At 42.9% G+C, this 26,762-nt stretch overlaps 1 protein-coding gene across 1 annotated transcript in view; it reads left to right on the top strand.

Moving 5' to 3' along the window:
- Positions 1–26,762, top strand: part of gfra3 (GDNF family receptor alpha 3) — a 187,804-nt gene that overhangs the window by 52,769 nt on the left and 108,273 nt on the right. Inside the window, exons 2-3 of the mRNA XM_084331511.1 lie at positions 15,371–15,673; positions 24,077–24,148. Coding sequence (XP_084187637.1) covers positions 15,371–15,673; positions 24,077–24,148 — 375 coding nt within the window. The remainder of the gene's footprint in view (positions 1–15,370; positions 15,674–24,076; positions 24,149–26,762) is intronic.

Genomic DNA, 26,762 nt, shown 5'->3' on the forward strand with positions numbered 1-26,762 from the left:
ATTGATTTACCAGTCTGTAGTAGCCAGTGTCCTCTTCTATGCTGTGGTATGTTGGGGGGGCTACATCAACTCAAGGGACACCAACAAACTGAACATGCTGGTGAGGAAGGCTAGCTCCGTGGTGGGAGTCGAGCTGGTCAAACTAGAGGTGGTGGCAGAGAGGAGGATGAGAAGGAATGAGGGGCTAGTCAAGATGAGAAGCACGTTCAGCCACAGACTCATACCCCCCAGACACACCACTAACCGCCTCGGCCACTCCTTCGTACCAGGGGCCATCAGGCTTCACAAAAGTGGGCAGGGACCTCTGCCAGCAGCCGGAGAACTAATGGCAGCAGAACTCGAAAACGACTAGGAATGTCTGATCACTGAGTGTGTCTGACTCCCACCTAAATGTAGAGCCATATGAAATCCGTTTAATTTTTTTCCAAATTCCATTTAATTTTTTTCCAAATTCCGTTTTTTCCGTTTTAATATTTCAAAATTCTGTATTTTGCTTTGTACACGTATTCTACCATCAGAAATAGTGTCTAATAAGTGGGAATGAATAAATGTCCACAATTTAATAAGATATAACAGTCCATTTAATAGGGCTGTCTTAAATACTTCGAAGCTTCGTTCGATGGGCATGGGATTCGAATATGAAAATAAAATTAGATTATATAAAAAATAAAAAATAAAGATATTTCTTTTTATTTTTGTGCAAAATCAACTCTGCCTCTTTGTTAACTACAACAAGCAATGCTGTTTGTTATTTAAGATGAGGTCGGACTCGGCACTGACAGATTTGTGTTCATTGTGCTGCTTTTATAAAGCCTCAAATGACGGCTTACAATATTTCATGAAAGCAAAGTGTTTTGTTTGTCTAAGATTTTAAAAGGTTTAAACTTTACAGCACTGACAACGTTGAACAAAGTGCTGTACAAGTCCCACAACATTATAAAAAAAAAAAAAAAATTATTTACAGTATTCCATTTTTATTGCTCAATTCCGCGATTCCGTCCGCGATTCCGTGAACGCGGATTTCATATGGCTCTACTAAATGGCATGGACAACAACATATAACGTATGACATATATCACGCCAGACGCCAGTTCATGTTCAAGTTTTGTTTTATTTGTCACATATTGGTTCTGTATGAGCTCCCTGAGAATATGCTTCATACAGTAAAAAGGTTTAAAAAAAAAAAACAAGGTCCAAACACTATATAAAATAATATATACAATATACAAACTAAAGTACAACCTAAAGTACAAAATTAAGTACAAAAAGCAAACAACGAGGTACAAAATGCAAACCTTTTAAAATGAGGTATGGATGTAGTGCAAATATTTTTGTAATAAATAGATAAAATATGGTGTAGTGTTAAATTAAGCATTACATCACACGTAGGAGTGTGTTATACGAATTAGAGCATTCGTTAGACCCCCCCTAGGCATGCTCTAATTCTTATAACACACGACTACAAGTGGTGTAATGTCTTTTATACAATTGCCGAATTCATCCAACCTTATTGCTATACAATAAACACACATTAATTGAAGCATAATGGAGATTTATTCACAAAACCATCCGCAGAAAAAGTAGGTAAAAAAAATAAAATAGTTGCCTCCGTGTCTAGAAGCAGCTGGGAGGTGCTGTGTTTCAAAGCATGCCATCTAACAGTGAAGTTAGCGGTTGTTATTGGAATGATTGATTGATTGATTGAAAATGTTATTACCAGATTGCAGAATGGGTACAATACAGTACAGCTCAATACACACAATTGTTAAGGGGATGCAGACCAGGGCCCTATTCCCCGTACCTGGTTTAACTAAGTCGATCAAAAGTGCCATTATCCAGATTCAATTAACCCGATGTTTGAATCCAGGCTTTCCCTGTTCCTCGAACGCTGATTCAGTCTCGTTAATTCGAACCAGACTTGATACTCAGGATAATTGTGCGCGGCCGCCTCACCTGAAAAGACAGCAGGTGTCGATCGCATAAATCCTGATTTTCTAATGGCATTGATTGATTGATTGATTTAAAACTTTATTAACAGATTGCAGAATGGGTACAATACATTACGGCTCAATAGCCTCGCCGACAAGTTAAATGCATAATCTATAGGCTAATGTTAAGTCCCTCATTACCCCAATCAATCAGATTATATTTCTTTAAATGTGCCTGCTGGCAGTAGGCTTAATGGAATGAATAATCAAATGAGATCTATTGCTAACGAAAATAATTAGCTCAACTCTTTCAGAATAAGTAGATACAAACAAGCCCAAAGAGTATCTAATTGATACGAATTAATAGATACTTATGAGTACTGTATGCGCTCAGCTTAGGTATCATGTACTTTATATATAAACAAAGATTTCAAGACGTGACATCCAAAATAACGGTGTCAGAGAGGCTTGGAGGCTATACAGTTTCACTATTAATCAGGTTTTAATCTGTTTCGGACATCATCCATTCCATACATGCATTTAATTGATTAACCTTTGGTTTATACCAGTGACACCTCATGTTCATTATCAGATAACACTAACAGTGCTTGAACAGATAAATGCATTTTCTCAAATTCATTCGTCAAAACGTCAAAGGCTTGCAATTGCTCATTCATTTTCTAAAGTCACATCCACGTCATCAAATCCGTCAAACAGCGCATCTCCTCAGACATTTTAATCCCAGTTACAATATCACAATAACGTGTGAGTGACAGTGATATAATTCAACAATCCACAGATTCAGATTCCTCGTAATTCATAATCCACAGTCCACGCATAAAGACGCTTCAATTTATGCTTGAATGAAACACAATCCGGGCGTTCTGTTAAGCAAATACATCCACAGCCGAGAATATGAAACTAATCAGAGCCAAACGCCCTATATTTTCATTCATTAAAAATACCCCAGCGGGATTCACATTTGTAATTCTCCGCGTTATTAAAATAACCTGTGTGTCGCAACGCGCGAGCGCCTATCCGTATAACCATGACGTGCATTATTTAGGACAAAGTAAATCTATAGGCTGAATATGATTTATTATCAGCATTTTAGGTATATTATTTTACATTTCAAAAGCCCCCTCTAGAAAAACGAAGCACAAAAACATAATTCAGAATGGTATAATGGGATCTAGACTGTCAGAAATATTTCAGGAAGCGAGCTGCATTTCTTTGCGAGGGCGTGGCCATGCAGGTTATCGAGCTAACTGAACTAAACCCTGCCCTCGACCAGGTTCAAACGTTCTGATATGGAGCCATAGCGATTTAGACAATCCGACGTCGGGGAACGGAAAGGTCTGGCTTAAGTCTAGCTATGCTGAAAATTATCCGGCTAACTCAGTTAGCCAGGTACGAGGAACAGGGCCCAGATACATATACATTTATGACATACCAGATTTACAAATACAGTACTGTTTTTGTAGGGTGATTATGGTTTATTTACATTGAGGTTCCGGGGTCACGTGGAGTGTATTATATACGAAATAACAACCGCCGGCTTTTCTTTTCTAAGCATTTTCGGTGATAGAAGTGATTTGGGAATAGTTGCGGGACGCCAAGATGTACCCACAGTAGAAAGCTTGCGTGGATCCTTATATTGGTTCTTTTAATACTACTTTTCAAGCTCAGAGACAGAATATAATATAATTGAATACAGTAAACATAGACTTTATTAGCATTCATGGCCATGTAATGGGATTAAATTCTTCTTCTTCTTCTTCTTCTTCTTCTTCTTCTTCTTCTTCTTCTTCTTCTTCTTCTTCTTCTTCTTCTTCTTCTTCTTCTTCTTCTTCTTCTTCTTCTTCTTCTTTTTTAGTACATAATCTCAAAGGCATGAAACAAAATATGTGCTCTATAGCTAGTATTTATAACATGGAAAACGTTTTAACTTGCAAAGTTAGACAGCATTGTATTTACAAGAAACATTTGTGTTGATGTTTCATGCACATCATATATCAACAATCACTTTTACATGTTTTTGCCACGTTTGTCGTCTCAGCATCTTTTAATGTTTTATATATCTGTATGTTTGATTAATGAAGTAAAATACTGGTAGATATTCCGGAACTGTGTGATAACTAGGGCCTGCTACACAGCAGCCATTTTGACATGTTTAGATTAGATTAAAATGTATTGTCATTATACAGCACAAGTAAAGTACAACGAAAAGAGCGTAGAGCAGAGGTTCCTATAGCGTCTCCCGGAGGGGAGGAGGGCAAACAGTCCATGATTGGGATGAGAGGTGTCCTTGACAATGCTGCATGCCCTCCTCAGACACCGTTTGTGATGGATAGACTCAATAGTAGGGAGTGATGTACCAGTGATGCGTTCGGTGGTTTTCACCACCCTCTGCAGTGCTTTCCGGTTAGAGGCAGTGCAGTTGCCATACCATATTTTGAGATGCAGTTGGTGAGTATGCTTTATATGGAACACCAGTAAAAGTTCACCAGAATCATCTGAGGAGACAGGTGGGCATTCTTGACCAGTGCTGAGGTGTTGAGGGTCCAAGAGAGGTACTTGGAGATGTGGACTCCCAGGAATATCATTGCAGGGTAAACACAGGTGTAATTAATAACATAATTTAGGTGTGCCAGTGCCAGGGCCCTGGTATTACGCATGCTGTGACACACCAACATGGAACGGGACCACAATTAATGTTAATGAATGTGATTAATCATACCTGTCCGTTAATTAATCAAACTGGCAAAACGGACATAGCAATAGCCACAACACTTCACGGTGCCCTCACCCACCTGGAGGAAAATAACTCCTGTATGAGGATGCTATTTGTTGACTATAGTTCAGCATTCAACACCATAGTTCCCGCCAGACTCGACACCAAGCTCAGGAATCTAGCAGTAAACCACAGCCTGTGCAGCTGGATTCTGGACGTCCTGTCAGACCGCTGCAAGAGTCCCCCAGGGCTGTGTCCTGAGCCCCCTCCTCTTCTCCTTGTACACCCACAATTGCATAGCCGCACACAAATAAGAAATGGTGATTATGTTTGCCGATGACACAACTGTGATTGGCCTAAAAACCAACAATAACAAAACGGCCTACAGGAGAGAGGTTGACAATGTGGCACCACTGTGCCAGGTGAAAAACATCTCTCTCAACATCAATAAGACAATTTTTTAAATCACGCGAAACAAATAACCTCTGTTCTCCTTGCAATGCGTTTTTAATTATTTCTTATACAGTAGGAAGGGGGAAGAACACTATATCGTGGGTGTTCCTATGACTTGTATTCTGCTTACAGCTTCGAAACTCCACTTATTTCGTTTTACAATGTCAAAGCCGTTTTACAATGTCAAAGCCTTTTAAATATAATCAAACCGTTCCCGTATTTCTGCAATCTATGCGCCAATAATAACGAGTTGAGTTCTATTACATGCTGGGTAGGCTGATAGAGTGTCTGCGCGTTCACCTGAGAGGAGTCGGATTCTGCAACTGCCAGTGGCCACTCCCCCCGCGATTTATATTTTGTTTTACAATGAGTCATGACAAACCAATTACATAATCCAACATTGTGTAAACAAGTAACATATTCCAGGTAAATGTATCTATTTTGAATCAGTCGTTATGACTGAATCAATACATCCATTCATAAAGATTATTGTCCGCCATCTTGGTTTCATTCAGTAAAAGAATTAACGGCGGAGTGATTCGGAAACAAAGTAATTCGGTTGTGTTCTGGGATCACGTGGAGTGTGTTATGAGAAATAACCACATCTGAAAGAAGTGTTTCAGCCAATCAGAATCAAGAAATTTGCATCCCATTGTATAAAAGTGTTTAAAGTGTCTAAAGTGAATGTTAAAGGTTGTTTGGGTGGCTAGAGTCCCTGACTATTATCTTAACCTTGGCCCTGCAACGCCTGGTAGTAAATGTCCTGGAGAGTGGGAAGCCCACCTCCAATTGTGCGTTTGGCTGATCGAGCCACTCTGCTGCAGTCGTGTGCGGTATAGATAGATAGAATAGTTTATTGATTTAGAATGGAATAACACATACATATACACTTGAACACAAGATGAACAGGTATACATATCACCATTTACCAATAGGAGGGGGGGGGGGGGCGATATATTGCATACAACTTACAATCAAATTGTTCAACTGTGCAATACCAATAATACATGCATACATACATTAATATTCCATTTAATAAACAATAAAAAGGATTAACACATATTAGAAACCCTTTGTTCACTACTCCCAGCTTCTGCTACTTATGATCCACCTCTTTATAGCTGATTTAAAAGTGGAGAAGGGGCTTATGGACTTCAACTCCATTGGTAGGCTATTCCATAGTACTGCTGCTGAATATATGAGTTTTGGCTTATTTTTCTATTACATCTCACTGGGATGATGTCCTATTCAAGATGTCTACCATCATCCCTGTACCGAAGAAACCCTCCCCAACATGTCCAAATGACTACAGACCGGTGGCACTCACCTCTGTGGTCATGAAATGTTTCGAGAGGCTGGTCAAGGACCACATTTGTGCCTCCCTCCCCAGTGATATGGACCCTATGCAATTTGCATACAGGACAAACAGGTCCACTGACGACGCGGTCTCCCAGGTACTGCACAGCACTCTCTCCCACCTTGACCGTCAGAAGGGGGGCTATGTGAGACTGTTGTTCATTGACTACAGCTCAGCGTTCAACACCATAGTCCCCACCAGACTGGTGGACAAGCTGATCGAGCTAGGTCTGAGCTCCGCCCTGAGCGCCTGGGTACTGGACTTTCTGAGTGAAAGACCCCAGGCGGTCAGGGTGGGGGGTCAGACCTCAAACACCATCACCCTGAGCATCGGGTCCCCCCAGGGCTGTGTTCTAAGCCCCCTGCTGTACTCACTCTACACACACGATTGTGTGGCCAAGTTCAGCTCCAACTCCATAGTGAAGTTCGCAGACGACACGTGGTGGTGGGGCTGATCTCGGACAACGACGAGAAGGCCTACAGGGAGGAGGTTGAGGTACTGGAACGTTGGTGCCAGGACAACAGCCTGCTCCTGAACATTGGTAAAACCAAGGAGCTGATCGTGGATTATAGAAGAGGACAGCAGGAGACACACACACCACTGATGATTAACGGGGCTACCGTGGACAGGGTGAGCAGCTTCAAGTACCTGGGGGTCCACATCTCAGAGGATCTGACATGGTCAACACACATAGACACAGTAGTAAAGAAAGCGAAGCAGCGCCTCTACCACCTGAGACAGTTAAGGAAGTTCAGAGTATCGGGGAAGATACTCCAGTCCTTCTACTCAGGAGCTGTAGAGAGCATCTTGACCGGAAACATCACTGCCTGGTATGAAAACAGCACGGCACAGGACAAGAAGGCCCTACAGAGAGTGGTGCGCTCAGCCGAGCGTACCACGGGTATTGCGCTACCTACCCTGCAGGTTCTATACAACAAGAGGTGCAAATCCAGAGCCTGCAGAATAATGAAAGACCCCCACCACCCCAATAACAGCCTGTTCCAGCTGCTGAGGTCAGGCAGACGCCTGCGAACCCCAGCTACTAGGACGGAGAGGCTTAGGCTCAGCTTCTTCCCCCAGGCCATCAGAGCCTTGAACAATGAACATTGAGAGCCACAGAAACTGAACTATCCACACACAAGCACACACAAGCACACACACGACACGCACGCTGAGCACGCTCACACACTAGCAGCCACTTTAACACTCATGCCGCACACACGCACACTTATGGCCAAGAGGAAAGGCCACTTTAAATTAGTATAACAACAGGAACAGTGTATTGCACTACTAAAGCTACCTAGCATGTCCTATATGCTCTGTAAATACTATGTACAGATACCGAGATGTCACACCATGTTACCTGTTTATTGCACTGTTGTTTTTTATTGGATTCTATTATATGTTGTACCACTGTATTTTTATTGGATTCTATTATATGTTGTACCACTGTATTGCACATCGTCGCGGGCAAGACCACCCGCATTTCATTGTATACTTGTATGCCGTGACAATTAAAACTCTTGACTTGACTTGACTTGACTATTCCCAAACCAGGAGGCGATGTTACCAGTCAGGATGCTTTATTGTGCATGAGTAGAAGTTATTTAAGATCTTCTGAGTTCTGACTCTGAACTTTCTTAGGAAGTAGAGGCGCTGCTGTGCCTTCTTCACTACACTGTCTAGTCCATGTCAAGTCCTCGGATATGTGGACTCTGAGGTACTTGAAGTTGTTCACTTTCTCGACCAGTGCCCCATAGATGCTGTAGTCCCTTTCCCCAGACCTCCTAAAATCCATAATCAGTTAAGGTACCTTATGTACTGTATACTTTACTTACTAATAGTATATATTTAGATTCTAATACAGTTTATTGTAACCATATTTATTGTAATGTATAATACAACTGATAGGGCATACAGACCCTCATCTGCACATTTGATTACACTGCCTACTTGCTCATATGCGTATATTCAGAGTTAATTATATTGTTTACACTACCTATTTTTACTTTTCTACTGTACTATAATTATATTTTATTGCCTTTATTTATGTCTTCTACTATTACCATGCCCATACCTGTACCTCCCCTCCCCCCTCCCCCATGCTGGTATGATGCCTGAATTTCCCCAAGGAATATCTTATCTTAGATTGAACTGGTCTTACACAACGTGCCATGCCTGTGAGTCACCACTAAGGGAAGAGTGGCTAACTATGAGTGAATTCCTAAATTCTTTAAAATATTTGAAGAATTCACATGTGTTATACCTGTGCTTTAGGACAGTTCAGTCAATCTTTACGAACACATGCCATTCTCTCCTAAAGCTAGAAATCAGAGAGCAGTGGCGGCTCGCCACTAGGGGCGCTCGGGCGCCGCCCCCCCTCAGGAACTACCCTGGTTATATGAGAGAACAAGAAAAATAAGTTTTTAGTTTTTTGTTTTATAGACCTATAAATAATATAAACATGTTTAAAATGAATAATATTTACTCATTTTAAGTATGTTTGTATTTCCAATGCACAATATAACGTTATTATCGCAATTAAAAAACACTCGTTTTCCAGAGCAGGAAGTGACATCACGTTTTTTTTATTTTTTTTATTTTTTCGTATTTCTCGGCCCGGGCTATACGCGATAGCGCTCTGAGTGCGCGTCACAGTTTGATCGCTGTATCCGTCACAGCCAATCAGTGCATAACGCGTTGTGCGTTGAAATATGACTATTATGTTGGAATCCGGGCGCAATTTGAAGCGGTCTAGCCAGTAGCGTCAAGAATATCTGTAGCCGCATTTCGCGGAGACGCTCTCTGATTGGCCGACGCCAGTATTTTTTTCCGTAGCAGAATTTCACAGAGACGATCTCTGATTGGCCGAATCCAATTTCTAATGTTCCAATTCTAGGTTATTCCTAGGTTGGTCGGTGGAGATAGTTGTGTTGTTGTGAGAATGATGCAGGCAGCTGTTTGTCTTAGACGAGCGTGCCGTGACTGCAAGTTCTTTAGACTGTTAAGCTTAGGCACTCTTTCAAAGTTGGTTAAGGTTAGAGTTTGTCTTAGAGCATGGCGATAGAACGCCAGGTAGTTTGCAGTCTGTTCGAGCGGAAATGGACAAAGGAATGTACTTGTGTTGTGCTAACGAGCTAACACTTGGCTAACAAGCTATATGGCGGATGCAGTCTGGAGACAGACTACAGTGGACAGTGGTCTGGAATACATCATCAGTGGATTATACACGTTTATCAAGCTCTCCTGCCCTGGACGTTTAAACTAAACAGTGAGTCTCTCTCTCTCTCTCTCTCTCTCTCTCACTCTCTCTCTCTCTCTCTCTCTCTCTCTCTCTCTCTCTCTCTCTCTCTCTCTCTCTCTCTCTCTGTGGTTAACGTTAACGTTTGTAAATAGTTTTTTTTAGGAGCAGTACTGTTAGGCTACTGCTGGCTATTCATGAAGCGAGACATTGCTGATTGTTTATTTATTTTATAACACAAGACTATGACTACCAACTGCCTAGCCAGCCGTGTATCAATCTTGGATGCAATAATAACGTTACCACCACACTGACTATGTCGATGGCTCATTGATTTAACTACTGCAGCTCTCTCGGATTGAAAATACGTGGATTATGGCTTGTTCAATATCGTCTATGTTTGAATGAATGAATGAATGAGAACTTTATTAACAGATTGCAGAATGGGTACAACACAGTACGGCTCAATACACACAATTGTTAAGGGGATGCAGACCAGAGAAAGACGTTTGTCTTGTTTACATCAGGGTCCCAGATTTTCTATTCATATCGATAGTTTAATAGCTAGCCTTGGCTCGTTTAACAATATGCAAAATATGTGTACAACCCTGTACTCATACTGAAGTTATTCTTGGTATATAATAGGTCTGATTGTGTAACAAATCGATTCCACGTCGCGCTGTGTGTGAGAGAGAGAAGGAGAGAGGGAGAGATCTGCCTGTGTTTGGAGACGGGCGAGTTTTGTTTCTAACTTTTCTATTTATATATTGTGTTTCAAGTTGTGAATTAGAGTCTAGACTATACTTTATTTGACTGGTTGTGTGTTGTTGTAGTAACAGCTGAGCGACTCGTTCATAAGAGTTGATTCATTGCCGTGAGCGTGAGTCGAATCGCTCACGTCTTGCCATGAGTCTGTTGCGTGGTACTGTACTGTACATGTTTGCAAAATGTTTGGTATAGCGCCCCTAGTGGCGAAGTACCCACCGGCCGCCACTGTCAGAGAGAGAACCATTGATTGAAACCCAGGTTTACATTTTGGTTCAGACCTGCTAGGAACAATAGAACATAAATGATGCCTAATCTTTAACACATAATTTTATGGCTTCACAAAATACCCTGTTCATTGACCTATGTTCATTCATTGTTTTATAAATATGAGCTGAACTGTCCTGGCACATTCCACTTTTAAGTCCACCAGCATTTAATTCACGTTTTCATTACTAAGAATAGCAGTGATACTAAGTTAAACACCAAAACAGATTAAACTGCATTTATCATCAATTTCATCATCAATACATTTTTATCATCTAACATATATTCTCTGTTCTTTAATTTTGGGGCAGTTGAAAACCACATACCTGAGTGTTTTTAAAGTTAATATATTGGGGAGATTGGTTGAAAAACATTTTCTGAAGGGTTCCTCTGAGAACCCACACAGGATTCCTTTACAGTTTTATGCTTCCCTTGAAGAACCCCTGAAGGTTGTTGGAAGAGTTTCCTTTTACATTGCATCCCATATAATATTTTCTGGTGGGGAATAAGAAGGGATCTGCTCAATATTCAATATCAAGCTGTGTAAGCTCTAGCATTTAGCCACACCTTATGACACACACACACATACACACACACACACACACACACACACACACACACACACACACACACACACACACACACACACACACACACACACACACACACATGGGCGTGCGTATCACACACACACACACACACACACACACACACACACACACACGCACACACACACACACACACACACACACACACACACACACACACACACACACACACACACACACACACACACACACACAACTCACACACACATACACATGGTGACAACGCGGTTTTGGAATGCATAGAGAAATTCAATGTGTGAAGAGAAATTCTGTTTATGCAGCTGAAAAAGAACAAAACAGGGAGGCCTTTTATCTCCTATTCTGTTTATTTTCACAACAAATCCTAAACAGCCGATCAGTGCTATGACCTTTTCAAGCTCAGAGACAGAATATAATATAATTGAATACAGTAAACATAGACTTTATTAGCATTCATGGCCATGTAATGGGATTAAATTCTTCTTCTTCTTCTTCTTCTTCTTCTTCTTCTTCTTCTTCTTCTTCTTCTTCTTCTTCTTCTTCTTCTTCTTCTTCTTCTTCTTCTTCTTCTTCTTCTTCTTCTTCTTCTTATTTTTTAGTACATAATCTCAAAGGCATGAAACAAAATATGTGCTCTATAGCTAGTATTTATAACATGGAAAACGTTTTAACTTGCAAAGTTAGACAGCATTGTATTTACAAGAAACATTTGTGTTGATGTTTCATGCACATCATATATCAACAATCACTTTTACATGTTTTTGCCACGTTTGTCGTCTCAGCATCTTTTAATGTTTTATATATCTGTATGTTTGATTAATGAAGTAAAATACTGGACAGGGTGAGCAGCTTTAAGTACCTGGGGGTCCACATCTCAGAGGACCTGACATGGTCAACACACATAGACACAGTAGTAAAGAAGGCGAAACAGCGCCTCTACCACCTGAGACAGTTAAGGAAGTTCAGAGTATCGGGGAAGATACTTCAGTCCTTCTACTCAGGAGCGGTAGAGAGCATCCTGACCGGAAACATCACTGCCTGGTATGGAAACAGCACGGCACAGGACAAGAAGGCCCTACAGAGAGTGGTGCGCTCAGCCGAGCGTACCACGGGTATTGCACTACCTCCCCTGCAGGTTCTATACAACAAGAGGTGCAAATCCAGAGCCTGCAGAATAATGAAAGACCCCCACCACCCCAATAACAGCTTGTTTCAGCTGCTGAGGTCAGGCAGACGCCTGCGAACCCCAGCTACTAGGACAGAGAGGCTTAGGCTTAGCTTCTTCCCCCAGGCCATCAGAGTCCTGAACAATGAACATTGAGTACCACAGAACACTGAACTATCCACACATAAGCACACATGAGCACACACACGACACGCACGCTGTGCACGCTCACACACTAGCAGCCACTTTAACACTTCAACATGAGCGGGCACACACTCATGCGCACACACTCACACTTATTGCCAAAAGGAAAAGCCACTTTAAATCAGTATTAGCAACAGTAACAGTGTATTGCACTACCAAAGATACCTAGCATGTCCTATATGCTCTGTAAATAACTATGTACAGATACCGATTTTGATGTCACACCATGTTACCTGTTACCTGTTATTGCAAAAAAAATTTTTTATTGGATTCTATTATATGTTGTACCCACTGTATTGCACATCGTTGCGGGCAAGACCACCCGCATTTCATTGTATACTCGTATGCCGTGACAAATAAAACTCTTGACTTGACTTGACTTGACTTGGTAGATATTCCGGAACTGTGTGATAACTAGGGCCTGCTACACAGCAGCCATTTTGACATGTTTAGATTAGATTAAAATGTATTGTCATTATACAGCACAAGTAAAGTACAACGAAAAGAGCGTAGAGCAGAGGTTCCTATAGCGTCTCCCGGAGGGGAGGAGGGCAAACAGTCCATGATTGGGATGAGAGGTGTCCTTGACAATGCTGCATGCCCTCCTCAGACACCGTTTGTGATGGATAGACTCAATAGTAGGGAGTGATGTACCAGTGATGCGTTCGGTGGTTTTCACCACCCTCTGCAGTGCTTTCCGGTTAGAGGCAGTGCAGTTGCCATACCATATTTTGAGATGCAGTTGGTGAGTATGCTTTATATGGAACACCAGTAAAAGTTCACCAGAATCATCTGAGGAGACAGGTGGGCATTCTTGACCAGTGCTGAGGTGTTGAGGGTCCAATAGAGGTACTTGGAGATGTGGACTCCCAGGAATGTCATTGCAGGGTAAACACAGGTGTAATTAATAACATAATTTAGGTGTGCCAGTGCCAGGGCCCTGGTATTACGCATGCTGTGACACACCAACATGGAACGGGACCACAATTAATGTTAATGAATGTGATTAATCATACCTGTCCGTTAATTAATCAAACTGGCAAAACGGACATAGCAATAGCCACAACACTTCACGGTGCCCTCACCCACCTGGAGGAAAATAACTCCTGTATGAGGATGCTATTTGTTGACTATAGTTCAGCATTCAACACCATAGTTCCCGCCAGACTCGACACCAAGCTCAGGAATCTAGCAGTAAACCACAGCCTGTGCAGCTGGATTCTGGACGTCCTGTCAGACCGCTGCAAGAGTCCCCCAGGGCTGTGTCCTGAGCCCCCTCCTCTTCTCCTTGTACACCCACAATTGCATAGCCGCACACAAATAAGAAATGGTGATTATGTTTGCCGATGACACAACTGTGATTGGCCTAAAAACCAACAATAACAAAACGGCCTACAGGAGAGAGGTTGACAATGTGGCACCACTGTGCCAGGTGAAAAACATCTCTCTCAACATCAATAAGACCAACGAGCTGGTTGTGGACTACAGGAGATGGGGAGCAAGGCTGGACCCCATCAACATCAAGGGGTCTGCTGTGGAGAGAGTCAGCAGCTTCAAGTTCCTCAGTATTCAGCGAGGACTTCACCTGGGACAAGCACACCACACTAATATACCAGTCAGCACCTAACACCGGGCCCGTACACCACACTAATATACCAGTCAGCACCTAACACCGGGTCCGTACACCACACTAATATACCAGTCAGCACCTAACACCGGGTCCGTACACCACACTAATATACCAGTCAGCACCTAACACCGGGTCCGTACACCACACTAATATACCAGTCAGCACCTAACACCGGGTCCGTACACCACACTAATATACCAGTCAGCACCTAACACCGGGTCCGTACACCACACTAATATACCAGTCAGCACCTAACACCGGGTCCGTACACCACACTAATATACCAGTCAGCACCTAACACCTACAGCACCTAACAGCACCTAACACCCACACATTCATTGAATCGTTACTGAGCCAGCCCATGGTATGAAAATTACTATAGGCAGTTATGGAATAGGCTACAATTCATTCAGTCTTAAGGCTGCAAGTCAAACATAAACTATAATATGTGGGGTTGCAAGTGTCGGCACACCAATACATTTTCACTGAAGGCTACAAGTCCCATGAGCCATGTTGATGTTTCCATAGATCCTATAATCATACACTATTAAAGCCTTGTGTTAGAGAACCAGGAGAGAGAGGGGGTAGTGAGAGAGAGGGAAAGAGATGGAGGGAGAAAGACAGAGGGAGAGAGGGAGAGAGATGGAGGGAGAGACACATAGGGAGAGAGGGATGGAGAGGGGGGTAGGGAGGGAGAGAGAGATGGAGGGAGAGAGAAAGAGAGAGATGGAGGGAGAGAGAAAGAGAGGGAGAGAGATAGAGGGAGGGATAGAGAGATGGAGGGAGAGAGAGAGATAGAGGGAGGGAGGGAGGGAGGGAGAGAGTATGAGCTTGGTGTCAATGTACTAAGACAACCCCCTTTACCTTTGTATTGTGTGTGGTGACATACAGCCTGCACTGCTTATCCAGGGCCAGGTCTATGTGAGTCTTTCTGAAGAAAATCGAATGACTTGTCAGGTCTAGTGGTCTGACCTCTCTCACACTCTTCTTCCCTCTCCTGACACCTCTTTATCCCCCCACCCCACCCCCTCCTCATTAGGTCTGTCTCCCTCCTCGGCGACCCTCCTCCCCTTCCCCCCACCCTCGGTGGGCATGGACTGCCTGGAGGCCCACCGCGTGTGTGTCACTGACCCACGGTGTGAAGCCCTCTACCGGGGCCTGGAGCTGTGCGCGGCCGACGCCGCCATCTCGCCCCTCGGGGAGCAGGCGGCGGGCGAGTGCCTGGACAGCCAGGCCACCCTGCTGGCCCGCCACACCCCTCTGCTGTCCTGCAGGTGCATCCGAGGCTCCCGGCGTGAGGAACATTGTCTCCGTGTCTACTGGAGCGTCCGTCTCCTGCCAGGTAAGAGGAGGAGGAGGTAGGGGGTTGAGGAGGGTGGAGGTGGGGGGGAGGAGGATGAGGAGGAGGGTGGAGGTGGGTGGAGGAGGGGGAGGTAGGGGGATGAGGGAGGTAGAGGAGGGGGAGGGGAGGAGGGGGGGAGGAGGATGAGGAGGGGATGGAGGTGGGTGGAGGAGGGGGAGGTAGGGGGCTGAGGGGGGTGGAGGAGGGGGAGGGGAGGGCGAGTGGAAGGGTAGAGGTGGGAGGAGCAGGAGGAAGGGGGAGGTGGGTGGAGGAGGAGGTGGGTGTGTGTGAGAAAGAGAGAGACAGAGAGTCTATAACTGTGTTAGGTATGGCTTAACTTAAAATTCGGGCCACTTGTCAAACACTTACCCTTAACACATTCGGGGCCATTGGGATGCGTCTAATAAATCTCTAGAGGACCGGCAAATGTAAACAGACGTGGGGCTGTTTGTAGAGCTAAATCTATACTTTATAGTATTGCTATCTGTCCATTCTAATTGTCAAATGAGACCATAAACCGTCCCTTCAAAATGGCTTAAAGAATTTTTTTTTTCATCAATACGTTCTCATTTTATAGCGCCGTGAATATAAGCGTTATACAGGATTTCGGCTAGGATATTTCCTGGAAGGCGAGATAAAGGGCTAATAGCTACTACCGTTATATCCAATGGCATTTCCGTTATACATATGCTACAGAAATAACTCAAACTGCATATGATCGGCACAATCCTCAAGCATGTATGCATGAAAGGGGGGGGGGGGGGGGGCGGGGGACGTCGTTTCTGATGATTGATTACCAATAACCGCGTTAGCCTCATTAGCCTCATTCATTGATCGGATGGATGGCTATCAAAACAAGGCCCGATCGGGATGTACTTTACGCGAAAAAGATCTTACCGTGGGCCGGTGGGATCCCCCCGAGCATTTCTCCGTTATCGATCGCCATCTGGTAGATCGATATGTCCATTGGCTGATGATAAATCCCCTTATTGCATAGTGAAATCTGCTATCCAAAACGTAATCCAAGCTACAGGCTGCACATCCAGAATCGAGCTAACTGAAAACTCCATTGACAGTAAAAAAAAATTGTCCACCGTTCAGCCACAGGGCACACTCCATTATTGCGACAGCGCCCCTAAGAGGATCTGGCCGGTACTGGCTGACGCGCCGTTCTATTTGTTTGATCTGATACCAAACCGTCCGTGTCCCAATGATACAATGCAGGCAGCTCTACTTGGAAAATGATATTTATTTGCTTCACCGTGCAAACAGAATATCTTCGCTTTTGTTCCTTAAACTGATTATATAATAATGAATACAATAACTAATTACATACAAACATTTCGCCCTGCGGCGTGTTCTAACAGCGACCTGTGACCTGCGTCGTGCGGTCAAAAACCATTGCCCTTTCCGGGTCAAACTCCTCCTTCATACAGGTGTACCTGACGCTTATATAAAAGAAGCGCCACCCCCTGGTCACATAAATCCACTGCACATTAAATCCGTTTTGGCCATTACACTCAATATTGCACCTGCAGTTTCTTCTATGATGCTGGTTCCTGCAAAGGCCTCTCCCACCTCCATCCTTTCCCTTTCTTTTTCTGACTCAGGTGCACCTGTTTGTTTAAATGGCATTAAAACAGACATCATTTGGACTGTTGGTTGCCAACTATTAAATATGATAGGACTTAGCAACATTGTTTGTATTCATTGTAACGTTAGTTATTAGCTGGCAGGCATCAGCCGGTAGCTAGCCACCTCTCGCCAGTGGCCAGCTATCCTAGCCTATTTGCCTATATCTAGGCAAATAACCGAGACAGTTTTAAATAAAGGCCAACATAAATCATTTTTCGCTTTAGTTTAGACTAGCTAGTAAAGTACATTTTATGTGACACAGCACCCCTCTCTCCACTCTGCTTTCTCTCCACTGCTCTCCCCATCATCACCAACAGAAACTGATTTATGACTGAACATGTCATGAACATTTTGCGGCATCTTCCAGCAAAGATTTTCAAAAAAAAATCTCTGGCTTTCTCTGTGCAAAAAGGAACGTAATCCTGGTCAGAACAATGGGGCAGACTACAATATATTTGCATTTGTTAGCCATGCTAGTGATATAAACAATCAATCCATACCAAAGCTAGATATGTAAAAGGTGAAAGACTCACACTCACAGCCATGCTGATTTGGCTAAATGACATCCAGACGTTTTCATTTGAAACAACTTTTAGTCAGGCGAGTGTCATGGTTTCTCCATAGAGCCCTGTCATACTTTTTTAGCGCAGCAGCTCGCGCAGGTAGGGGGCAACTTAGTCAGGTGACTCAGTTGGTATTGCTGATTGGCTCAAACACACGGTATGTTTATAAACAAGAAAGAGGTATATTGATCCTGTGGTGTGTGAGACTGATAGTGGTGCGTCCCGTGCTCCTACTACTAGCCTGCTGGAACCAGCTGTGTGACCTATAGACATATCATACATAGAAACTGCCAGTGGCCGCTGTTACATTGAAAGGTGCAGAATTTGATGTGTCGCACCAACAACGCGGACAATTTATAAATAATATGTCTGTTTAGAAAAGAAATTAAGAAAAAAAACAAGAGAGGTTGGGGGGCCCTTGCAAGTGGAGATGGACCGGCCCCCTGGGAACATTCCCAAATTTCTCGATGGCCAGTCCGCGCACGCACACACACACACACACGCACACGCACACACACACATGCACACACACACACAGATACACACACACACACACACATGCACGCGCACGCACACGCATATGCATACGCACACACACAAACATGCAAAAAGAAAAACAGCACCCCGAGCGCGATGTGTATCGTTGAAGCTAACGCTAGCTAACTGAGGTCTCCCCTGTGGGCCATTACTCAGTGGAGCATTAGTGTAATTACACACTGCTCAGCTCCCAACACTACCAGGCCACTCTACCGTGTCATTATCATAAATATATACCCTGGAACGGGATTTACATACATAAACACTTCACATGCCATTACATTGCTGATCGAGTCTGTACATTTCCACCGTACTATATAATTTGCGGGCAAGAAACAGGCTTATACAGTCTATCAGTCAATCAAAGGCTGCACTAATGGATTTCACAATGAGACGACATGAGAGCTGAACCAGTGGAATGGTGTCAAGGTTAAGGTGTGGCTTTGGTGTCCTAGGGGTGCCAGTGGAATGATGTCATGGTTAAGGAGTGGCCTTGGTGTCCTAGGGGTGCCAGTGGAATGATGTCATGGTTAAGGTGTGGCCTTGGTGTCCTAGGGGTGCCAGTGGAATGATGTCATGGTTAAGGTGTGGCCTTGGTGTCCTAGGGGTGCCAGTGGAATGATGTCATGGTTAAGGAGTGGCCTTGGTGTCCTAGGGGTGCCAGTGGAATGATGTCATGGTTAAGTAGTGGCCTTGGTGTCCTAGGGGTGCCAGTGGAATGATGTCATGGTTAAGGAGTGGCCTTGGTGTCCTAGGGGTGCCAGTGGAATGATGTCAAGGTTAAGAAGTGGCCTTGGTGTCCTAGGGGTGCCAGTGGAATGGTGTCAAGGTTAAGGTGTCGCCTTTGTGTCCTAGGGGTGCCAGTGGCTCGGGAGGTAGTGTGGTCATCTGGTAATCCGGAGGTTCCCGGTTCGATTCCTGCTCCTCCCGGGCAGCATGTCGAAGTGTCCTTGAGCAAGACACTTAACCCCTAACTGCTTTCGATGAGCAGGTTGGTACTAGAGTTGTTCCGATACCGATACTAGTATCGGAAATGCCGCCGATACTGCCTAAAATGCTAGTATCGGTATCGGCGAGTACACGTAAATTCTAGCCTCCGATCCCATGATGTAATTTATCTCCTGCCGAGTCCTGCGGAGAGTGAGGATTATAAAATGAACATGTTTTAAAGTGTGATGCTGTGTCATTTTAACAGCAGATACACTTTCTTAAATTCCATTGTCCCCGACAGTGCGGTGTGACGGGGAGCTCGGACGGGAATCGGGATGTGTTTGGCTGGTGTTATGATAGCATTAGCTGGAAAGATAGCTAGTTGGAACAACATCCGCTTTTAACGTTACATCAAATCAGATGATCGCCTGTCCTTTCTCCAGGACCTAACACTGTCCGTGACCGTCTATCAACAATAATGCACCCACGGTGAATTGTATTTAAGTTAAGTAGCTACGGACTAGCGTTAGCTGACTATTACTAACGTTATCTTAATGTCGATGCGGGAAGGCGAGCTAGGTCAGTTAGCTTAGCTTGATAACGTTACCGTGTCTAAAGTTGGTGCTATTCACATAATCCAGCAATAATGGCTGCAGACCTGCAAGCAAAGTACAGCAAGTGCCAAAGGATAAGAGTCTGAGGCGGAGTTTCAAAAGAGAATGTTGAATATTTATTTTGCATCAAAAATCACAACATGAACGAACTTCTATCTGCCACTAGCTTACAGACTGAATAGGGTATATCTGCAGAGCCACTGAGTAGCGAGTGCAACACCGTTTAATGTCCGTGTGGATCATTGGAGTAGGGTATATCTGCAGTGCTGCAGCCCATACTCATTGATTAATGATACTAATACAAATCTATACAATCACCTGTTGTTGAATAAATACCATACGTTCTAGTTATTACTAAAAAACAGTATAACAGTATCTGAAAAAAAAAAAAAAAGTATAATTTATATAATTTTTTTTAATTTTTTTTTTTATGCACTGGTATCGGATAAATATCGGTATCGGCCGATACCCAAAGCTTAGGTATCGGAATCGGATCGGAAAGGGAAAAATGGTATCGGAACATCTCTAGTTGGTACCTTGCATGGTTGCCTCCGCCAAGTGTAGAGTGAATGGGTAAAATGTGAGGAACAAATTGTAAAGCGCTCTGGATAAAAGCGCTATATAAATGCAGTCCATTTGTGACTTTTGTTTTTTAAAGTGAGACGAATTGTGGCGTTGGTTGTAAGTTAATTGCGACTGTGTGATTGTGTCGCCTGGAACAGACCAGGTCCAAAGCACCAAAAAAGTGCCACAAAACATAGATTCACATGCGAGCGGTAGCCTGGTTGTTCACACCAGCAGGAGAGCAGTAGCCTGATTGTTCACACCAGCAGGAGAGCGGTATCCTGGTTGTTCACACCAGCAGTAGAGCGGTAGCCTGGTTGTTCACACCAGCAGTAGAGCGGTAGCCTGGTTGTTCACACCAGCAGGAGAGCGGTAGCCTGGTTGTTCACACCAGCAGTAGAGCAGTAGCCTGGTTGTTCACACCAGCAGTAGAGCGGTAGCCTGGTTGTTCACACCAGCAGTAGAGCGATAGCCTGGTTGTTCACACCAGCAGTAGAGCAGTAGCCTGGTTGTTCACACCAGCAGTAGAGCAGTAGCCTGGTTGTTCACCTTTCCATACATCTGTCTGATTGAAAACTTTATTAACAGACCGCAGAATTGGCACGCACAACTCAGCACGGGCTGAGATATGAACAGTAACGCTTGCTATCTATGTCGTCATCGGACGTTGCTATGTTTGGGTAAATAATTAATACGCTGATGTTATTGATTGTGTAACTATATAACGTTAATGCCACAAAACGAATGCCTTTGTTAATAATAAGTAGTAACTTTGATGCAGTAGTGTGTGTGGGGGCGGCGTTGTTCAAAAGTTTGAACGGGTGTGGACCAGATTGACGCGACACAATCCTCTTGGGCAAAACATCACGATATCCACGATACGTTAAAAAAGTGTATCGTTAATGAACTGTACCCGATATTTATATAATATCGTCATATCGCCCAGCCCTACTTCTGTCTCTGTTTGTACCTGTCTCTGACCACCAGGACGGTCCAGAAAGAGAGAGAGAACGTGTCTCTCTCCGTTGTATCTCTCTCTATCACCTTGTGCTTTCCCCCTTCCTCCCTTATCTTCTGTCTCTCCCACAACCCCCCTACCCTTTCTCTCTGTGTGTGTGTTTTTTTCTTTGCTTTCCTTCCTCCTCTCCCCACTGCAAATGATAATAATATAATACAATATATAATAATTAAAAATATATGTGTTGAACCATGAGATTTAGAAACATATACTGTTGTATGTTCTGTTGTACTTGTATGATAAGTTTATCAGAAGAAAATCCTTGCATACGTTTAAAAAAATAAATAAAAAAAAGTTAAGAAACAACAACTGAAAATAGACCAATTTAGAAATAGTACCATGACAATTGTATTACAAGATAAAGACGTAAAATATGTCATACCATATTGTAATTTGTACTGGAAAACTAAATGCTGTCAAATACTGTTATACTGTACTGTCAAAACTAAGAAACATATTGTGATATGATATTTTGTCCATCAGCCCTATAGCTACATGTCTGCTCAGCGACAGTAAGGCAGCCAGTAGCTTCGTATGGTGCGGCTTCACATCCCCGTACAACAGGGGAAGGACACATGCATTAGAAACGAGACGAGACAATGTCAGGATTGTGTTTCGCCTCCGTGGTTTGATGTGTTTCTTAATTAAACAGAACGGTCGGGTGCAGGGAGTTGATGTACATTATTGACCAGAGATAACACCAGTGAGATCAGCCCGCAGGAGGACAGTATGACCGGGGGAAGTGGCATTATGTCACAATCGACAATCATATTTTTATTGAATGGAGAATCTGCTTGTTTCTTTAAAAGGTTGGCACTTTCCAGGAGTAGAGAAGATAATAATCGATTTTGAATATAAAACTACAAGGACATGCAATAAGTAAATGATTTCACATGCACCGGTACATAGCTGTACATCCAGACATATGCTTGTGTATTTCACCCTAAGGTTTGTTTGTATTGCTCAAATTGCATTGTATTGTATTGTATTGTGGTGTGATCACTAAGAGCCTTCAAGCTCCGAATCAGTGGTTTTGTGAAGTGGACATTGATTCGATATGGCTCACGACTGACACAGAATGCTTTATTTCTCACAGCAGACAAGAGACATTATATACAGAATCAATACCCGTTATTGATTGAAGCCAGGTGATGAAGCATGGTGGCTCTGGTGGCAGTCTACAACAGGTCCAGGACCAGAATCTAACGGCAGGAGCTCCGTCAACTAAATGTCATAAGACTCATTTGGACTGATCTAGTAGTCCATTTAATTGACAAATCTGTCAAATATTTATTTAATTTAATTTAATTTAATTATATACCTCTCTAAATTTAGTGTTCATCAAAGTCATACGTCAGAATACTTATTTTATAATGCCAGAGAAGTCAAAAAAAATATTTTCACTAAGAACTCAACATGAAAAACAAAGAATTGATTCAAAGGGGCAGATCACACAAAACACAAAACCAACATGTGCCCTCACATGGAGCGCTATCTATCCATCCAGATAGTTTCAGTATGATTTGCCGGGGGTCGGAGGTATTGACTAGATATTAATAGAGATGTCCAATAGAGCTCAAGGATAAGGAAAATAATATGTATTCTTTTGTGTGTGTTTTGGGTGAACTGCTCATTTAACACATCTTAAATGTTATACACAAGACTGCTGTATTATTATCAATCGTCTGATCACAGGCAGTGTTGAGATGGCCTTTCAATTTCACAATATTTTAAAACCATATATATATATTTTATATATGTATTCATTTTTTGTCAAGGAGGTGGGGTTGTACGCCTATAAGGGGAGTTCACGCTGTTCATAAAAATTAGGTGCTTCTTAGAATAGGACTGGAGTATCAGAGAGGATAGTACTGGAGCATACAGGTCGTGTTTCGTTTTCTTTATTTAGGCACAAGAATGACTGACATTTTGAGTAAATGACAGGATTCAAATACCCTCCCTTTGTTAAGAGCCTGCATATCATAGGCTGCTGGGTGATACCATTATCCAATCCAACTCACGGCACAATTAACCAATGTAAATATACCACAGACATGACCAATGATAAAAGTTTGTCAAACATTGTCAAATAAGAGAAAAAAATATTTTCAAATACATTTGTTTTCCAACATTACCATAATATCAATATACCTAACTGGCCTGGTCTGTGAGCATTCACTGTGAAACCCCCCTCCCCCCACCAGAATGCTATGAGAGCGGCTCTGGTTTTCTGAGATTAAACACATCGTAGTTGACTGGGACCAGCCAATTAGTCAACATACTGACTAAGAAAGGGCACCTTAAGAAGCACCCACCATTGTGTGGGCTGGTCCCATTACAGTCAAGACAGACCATAACACACCTAAGCCCTGGGTAAAGGAGACAGGGTAGTTTATGATAGTGTCATCTGGCCATACAGAGTTATGTAGGGAATTACACAAGCCAATGGTTTTATTACTCTGAGTTGGTGCCGCTACTGACAACTGACACAGTGCAATATCGGTGTGGTGTGTGGTGCTGATGCTGTGTGTGTGTTCTACAGGGGAAGACGAGCTTGAGGTGTCTCCCTATGAAGACTTGCCGATGGACACTCGCATGGCTTCCCTAGTGGCAGGTAGGTTATGCACGCACGCACATATACGCACAAACACACATACACATACATACACACACGTGTGCGCAACACACACACACACGTGAGCACATTCACTGCGTACCTGCCACGCTGCACCAAAGCCTCATCTAACCTAGTGGATACATTTCATCGCCACACCATAATGCTACACTTAATATAGGTAATATTGATCGCCAAAAATGCTGTACAGCATTATTGCCCGCCATGCGTTGAATGCCAACAACGCTGTACAGCGTTTTTTAGATCAATATTTCATTTTTTCGCCATGGCATTCATAATTCATTCAGCCAACCTCCGGTGCTGCAGCGGGACCCTGAATGAGACTGCAACGCCTCAATACCGCCGCCTGGTGGATGGTCGGGCGAGTTACACTCTCAAAACCGGATGTTGTGATCGGTGCGTCGAGGAAATTCCTCCGGCAGTAATATCTTGCTACGGGACTACAGACAAACACTATAGTGCATATGGATCGCTGCCATAACGCAATAATCAATATGATTTTGGCGTTTATTGCGCCATACAAACCGGAAATGGATGTAGGAGATCGGCGTCAAATAATTGGGATCTTTCTCCTCCAGTCTCATCGGCGAACGGTAAGAGGACAGTAACGTTATTTTCAGCCCGATTGTTTATTAATTTCACTGCAAACCATCTGATCAACGTATCAAGCCATAGTAAATAAAGCCGTTACGGACGATCAAGGAATTATAAACGACCCCCCCCCCCCTTTCCTTCACGCATGATGAAGCATAATGTATACCGATCAAATACATTTGAATTTGTTAATATATCATGTATAGGAAAGAAACGCCAATCGATAATCTATATGCTTCAGGGCCTATAACTACTGTTTTTGGAATTACAGCAGAAAAGATTAAAAACATACTTATATTCTCGAAGGTATTAACACAACAATGTATGAATGAAAAAATATAACGTTCCCACATCCTGAACGATAGATAATCGATGTTGAATGGGCCATAGTAATGTCAATATAGCAATACAATTTAAAAAGGTATAGCCCTGCAAAGAAGGTAAACATCTCCATAGGTTTACAGTGCTGGCAGAGAGTGGTATAAGATGGGCACAATGCCCGGCGCCCAATGTGTTAAACATGATTACTCATTGATTTGAGAACATAATTATGATGATGGCTTTATTCTTGCCCGAAGGCTGCCTTTTTGTCATCTTCTACAAGACGTTTCAAAATAACTGGAGAAATGTGCCGTGGCTCCTCCTCCCTCTCAGCATTTAGCATTTTAGATTATATATTAGATTAGATTTAGATTATTGGATTATTAGATTATTAGATTATTTATTGCATATATTTAGCATTTATCATTTCGTTTTTTTCAGACTATATATTAGATTAGATTTAGATTATTGGATTAGATTATATTGTAACTATTATTGTATGGCAAATATAACTGAGAGGGCATACATACCCTCATATTGCACCTTGTTGACCATTATGCACATGTCCAGAGTTAATTATGTTATGTTAAGCATATTGATTTGTTATATTGTTTACACTGCTTTTTACTACCTGTACCTCCCCTCCCCATCCCCCATGCTGCTCTGATGCCTGAATTTCCCCAAGGGGATCAATAAAGGAATATCTTATCTTATCTTATCTTATCAACACAAGCTGAAACTACTGTTTGGGCCTGGGGAGGAGGGGGAAGGAAGGGTGTGCTGCATTTACATTCACAAGATCAAATGTAACCAGGCACAGACTTTCGGGTTTTGTTGTTTACATGATATGAAAGTACAGGTTCATTCCTTCAAAATAAGCCGTCACAAACTGAGCCAGAGGGCGTCAAAAGCTTGGAGCTGTTTCTGTTAACGATGCATGATGCACAACTTTACCCAGGGACCATTGCATTACACATAACCCCTCCCCCACTTAACACCTTGAAGGTGAACTGCAGGATAGCAGACATGGCTTTGTTATTATGATGTGATGATGATGTGAGAGACAGTCTTACAGTTGAACTTGAATGGAAACCCTGTGTGGGGATTTACAGTAACTCAAAGGAACGAGAGGAACAGAGGCTTTTGTATCACAAAAAAAACAATTTATTGTACACACTGTAAAAACATACAACAAAGAGCTGACAATGACAAAAGAGGTGATTATTCTGTTAGAGGAAAAAGTGATCACAGCGGAACGTTAAATCAAAAACATTAGACTGAACTTATAAAGTTTCAACTATAAAAACTCTCTCACACACACACACACACACACACACACACACACACACACACACACACACACACACACACACACACACACACACACACACACACACACACACACACACACACACACACACACACACACACACACACACACACACACACACACACACACACACAGTGCCGTCTGGGAGAAATGTGAGGCCCAGTGCGAGATTTAAATGCGAGGCCCTTTTTTAACACTTTGAGTGCCGTTCACGTAGATCTACGGTTCTGTCATCCGATCGTTGAGTGCCGGAAACGTAGATTTACGTTTCTGTCACGGTATTTATTTTATTATCTATATCCATTCATAATTCAGCGGGGCACCTTGTGCATACTGTTCTGAGTGTGT

Source organism: Notolepis coatsorum, assembly GCF_963971535.1.
Source record: "Notolepis coatsorum genome assembly, chromosome: 16".
Classification (NCBI taxonomy): domain Eukaryota; kingdom Metazoa; phylum Chordata; class Actinopteri; order Aulopiformes; family Paralepididae; genus Notolepis; species Notolepis coatsorum.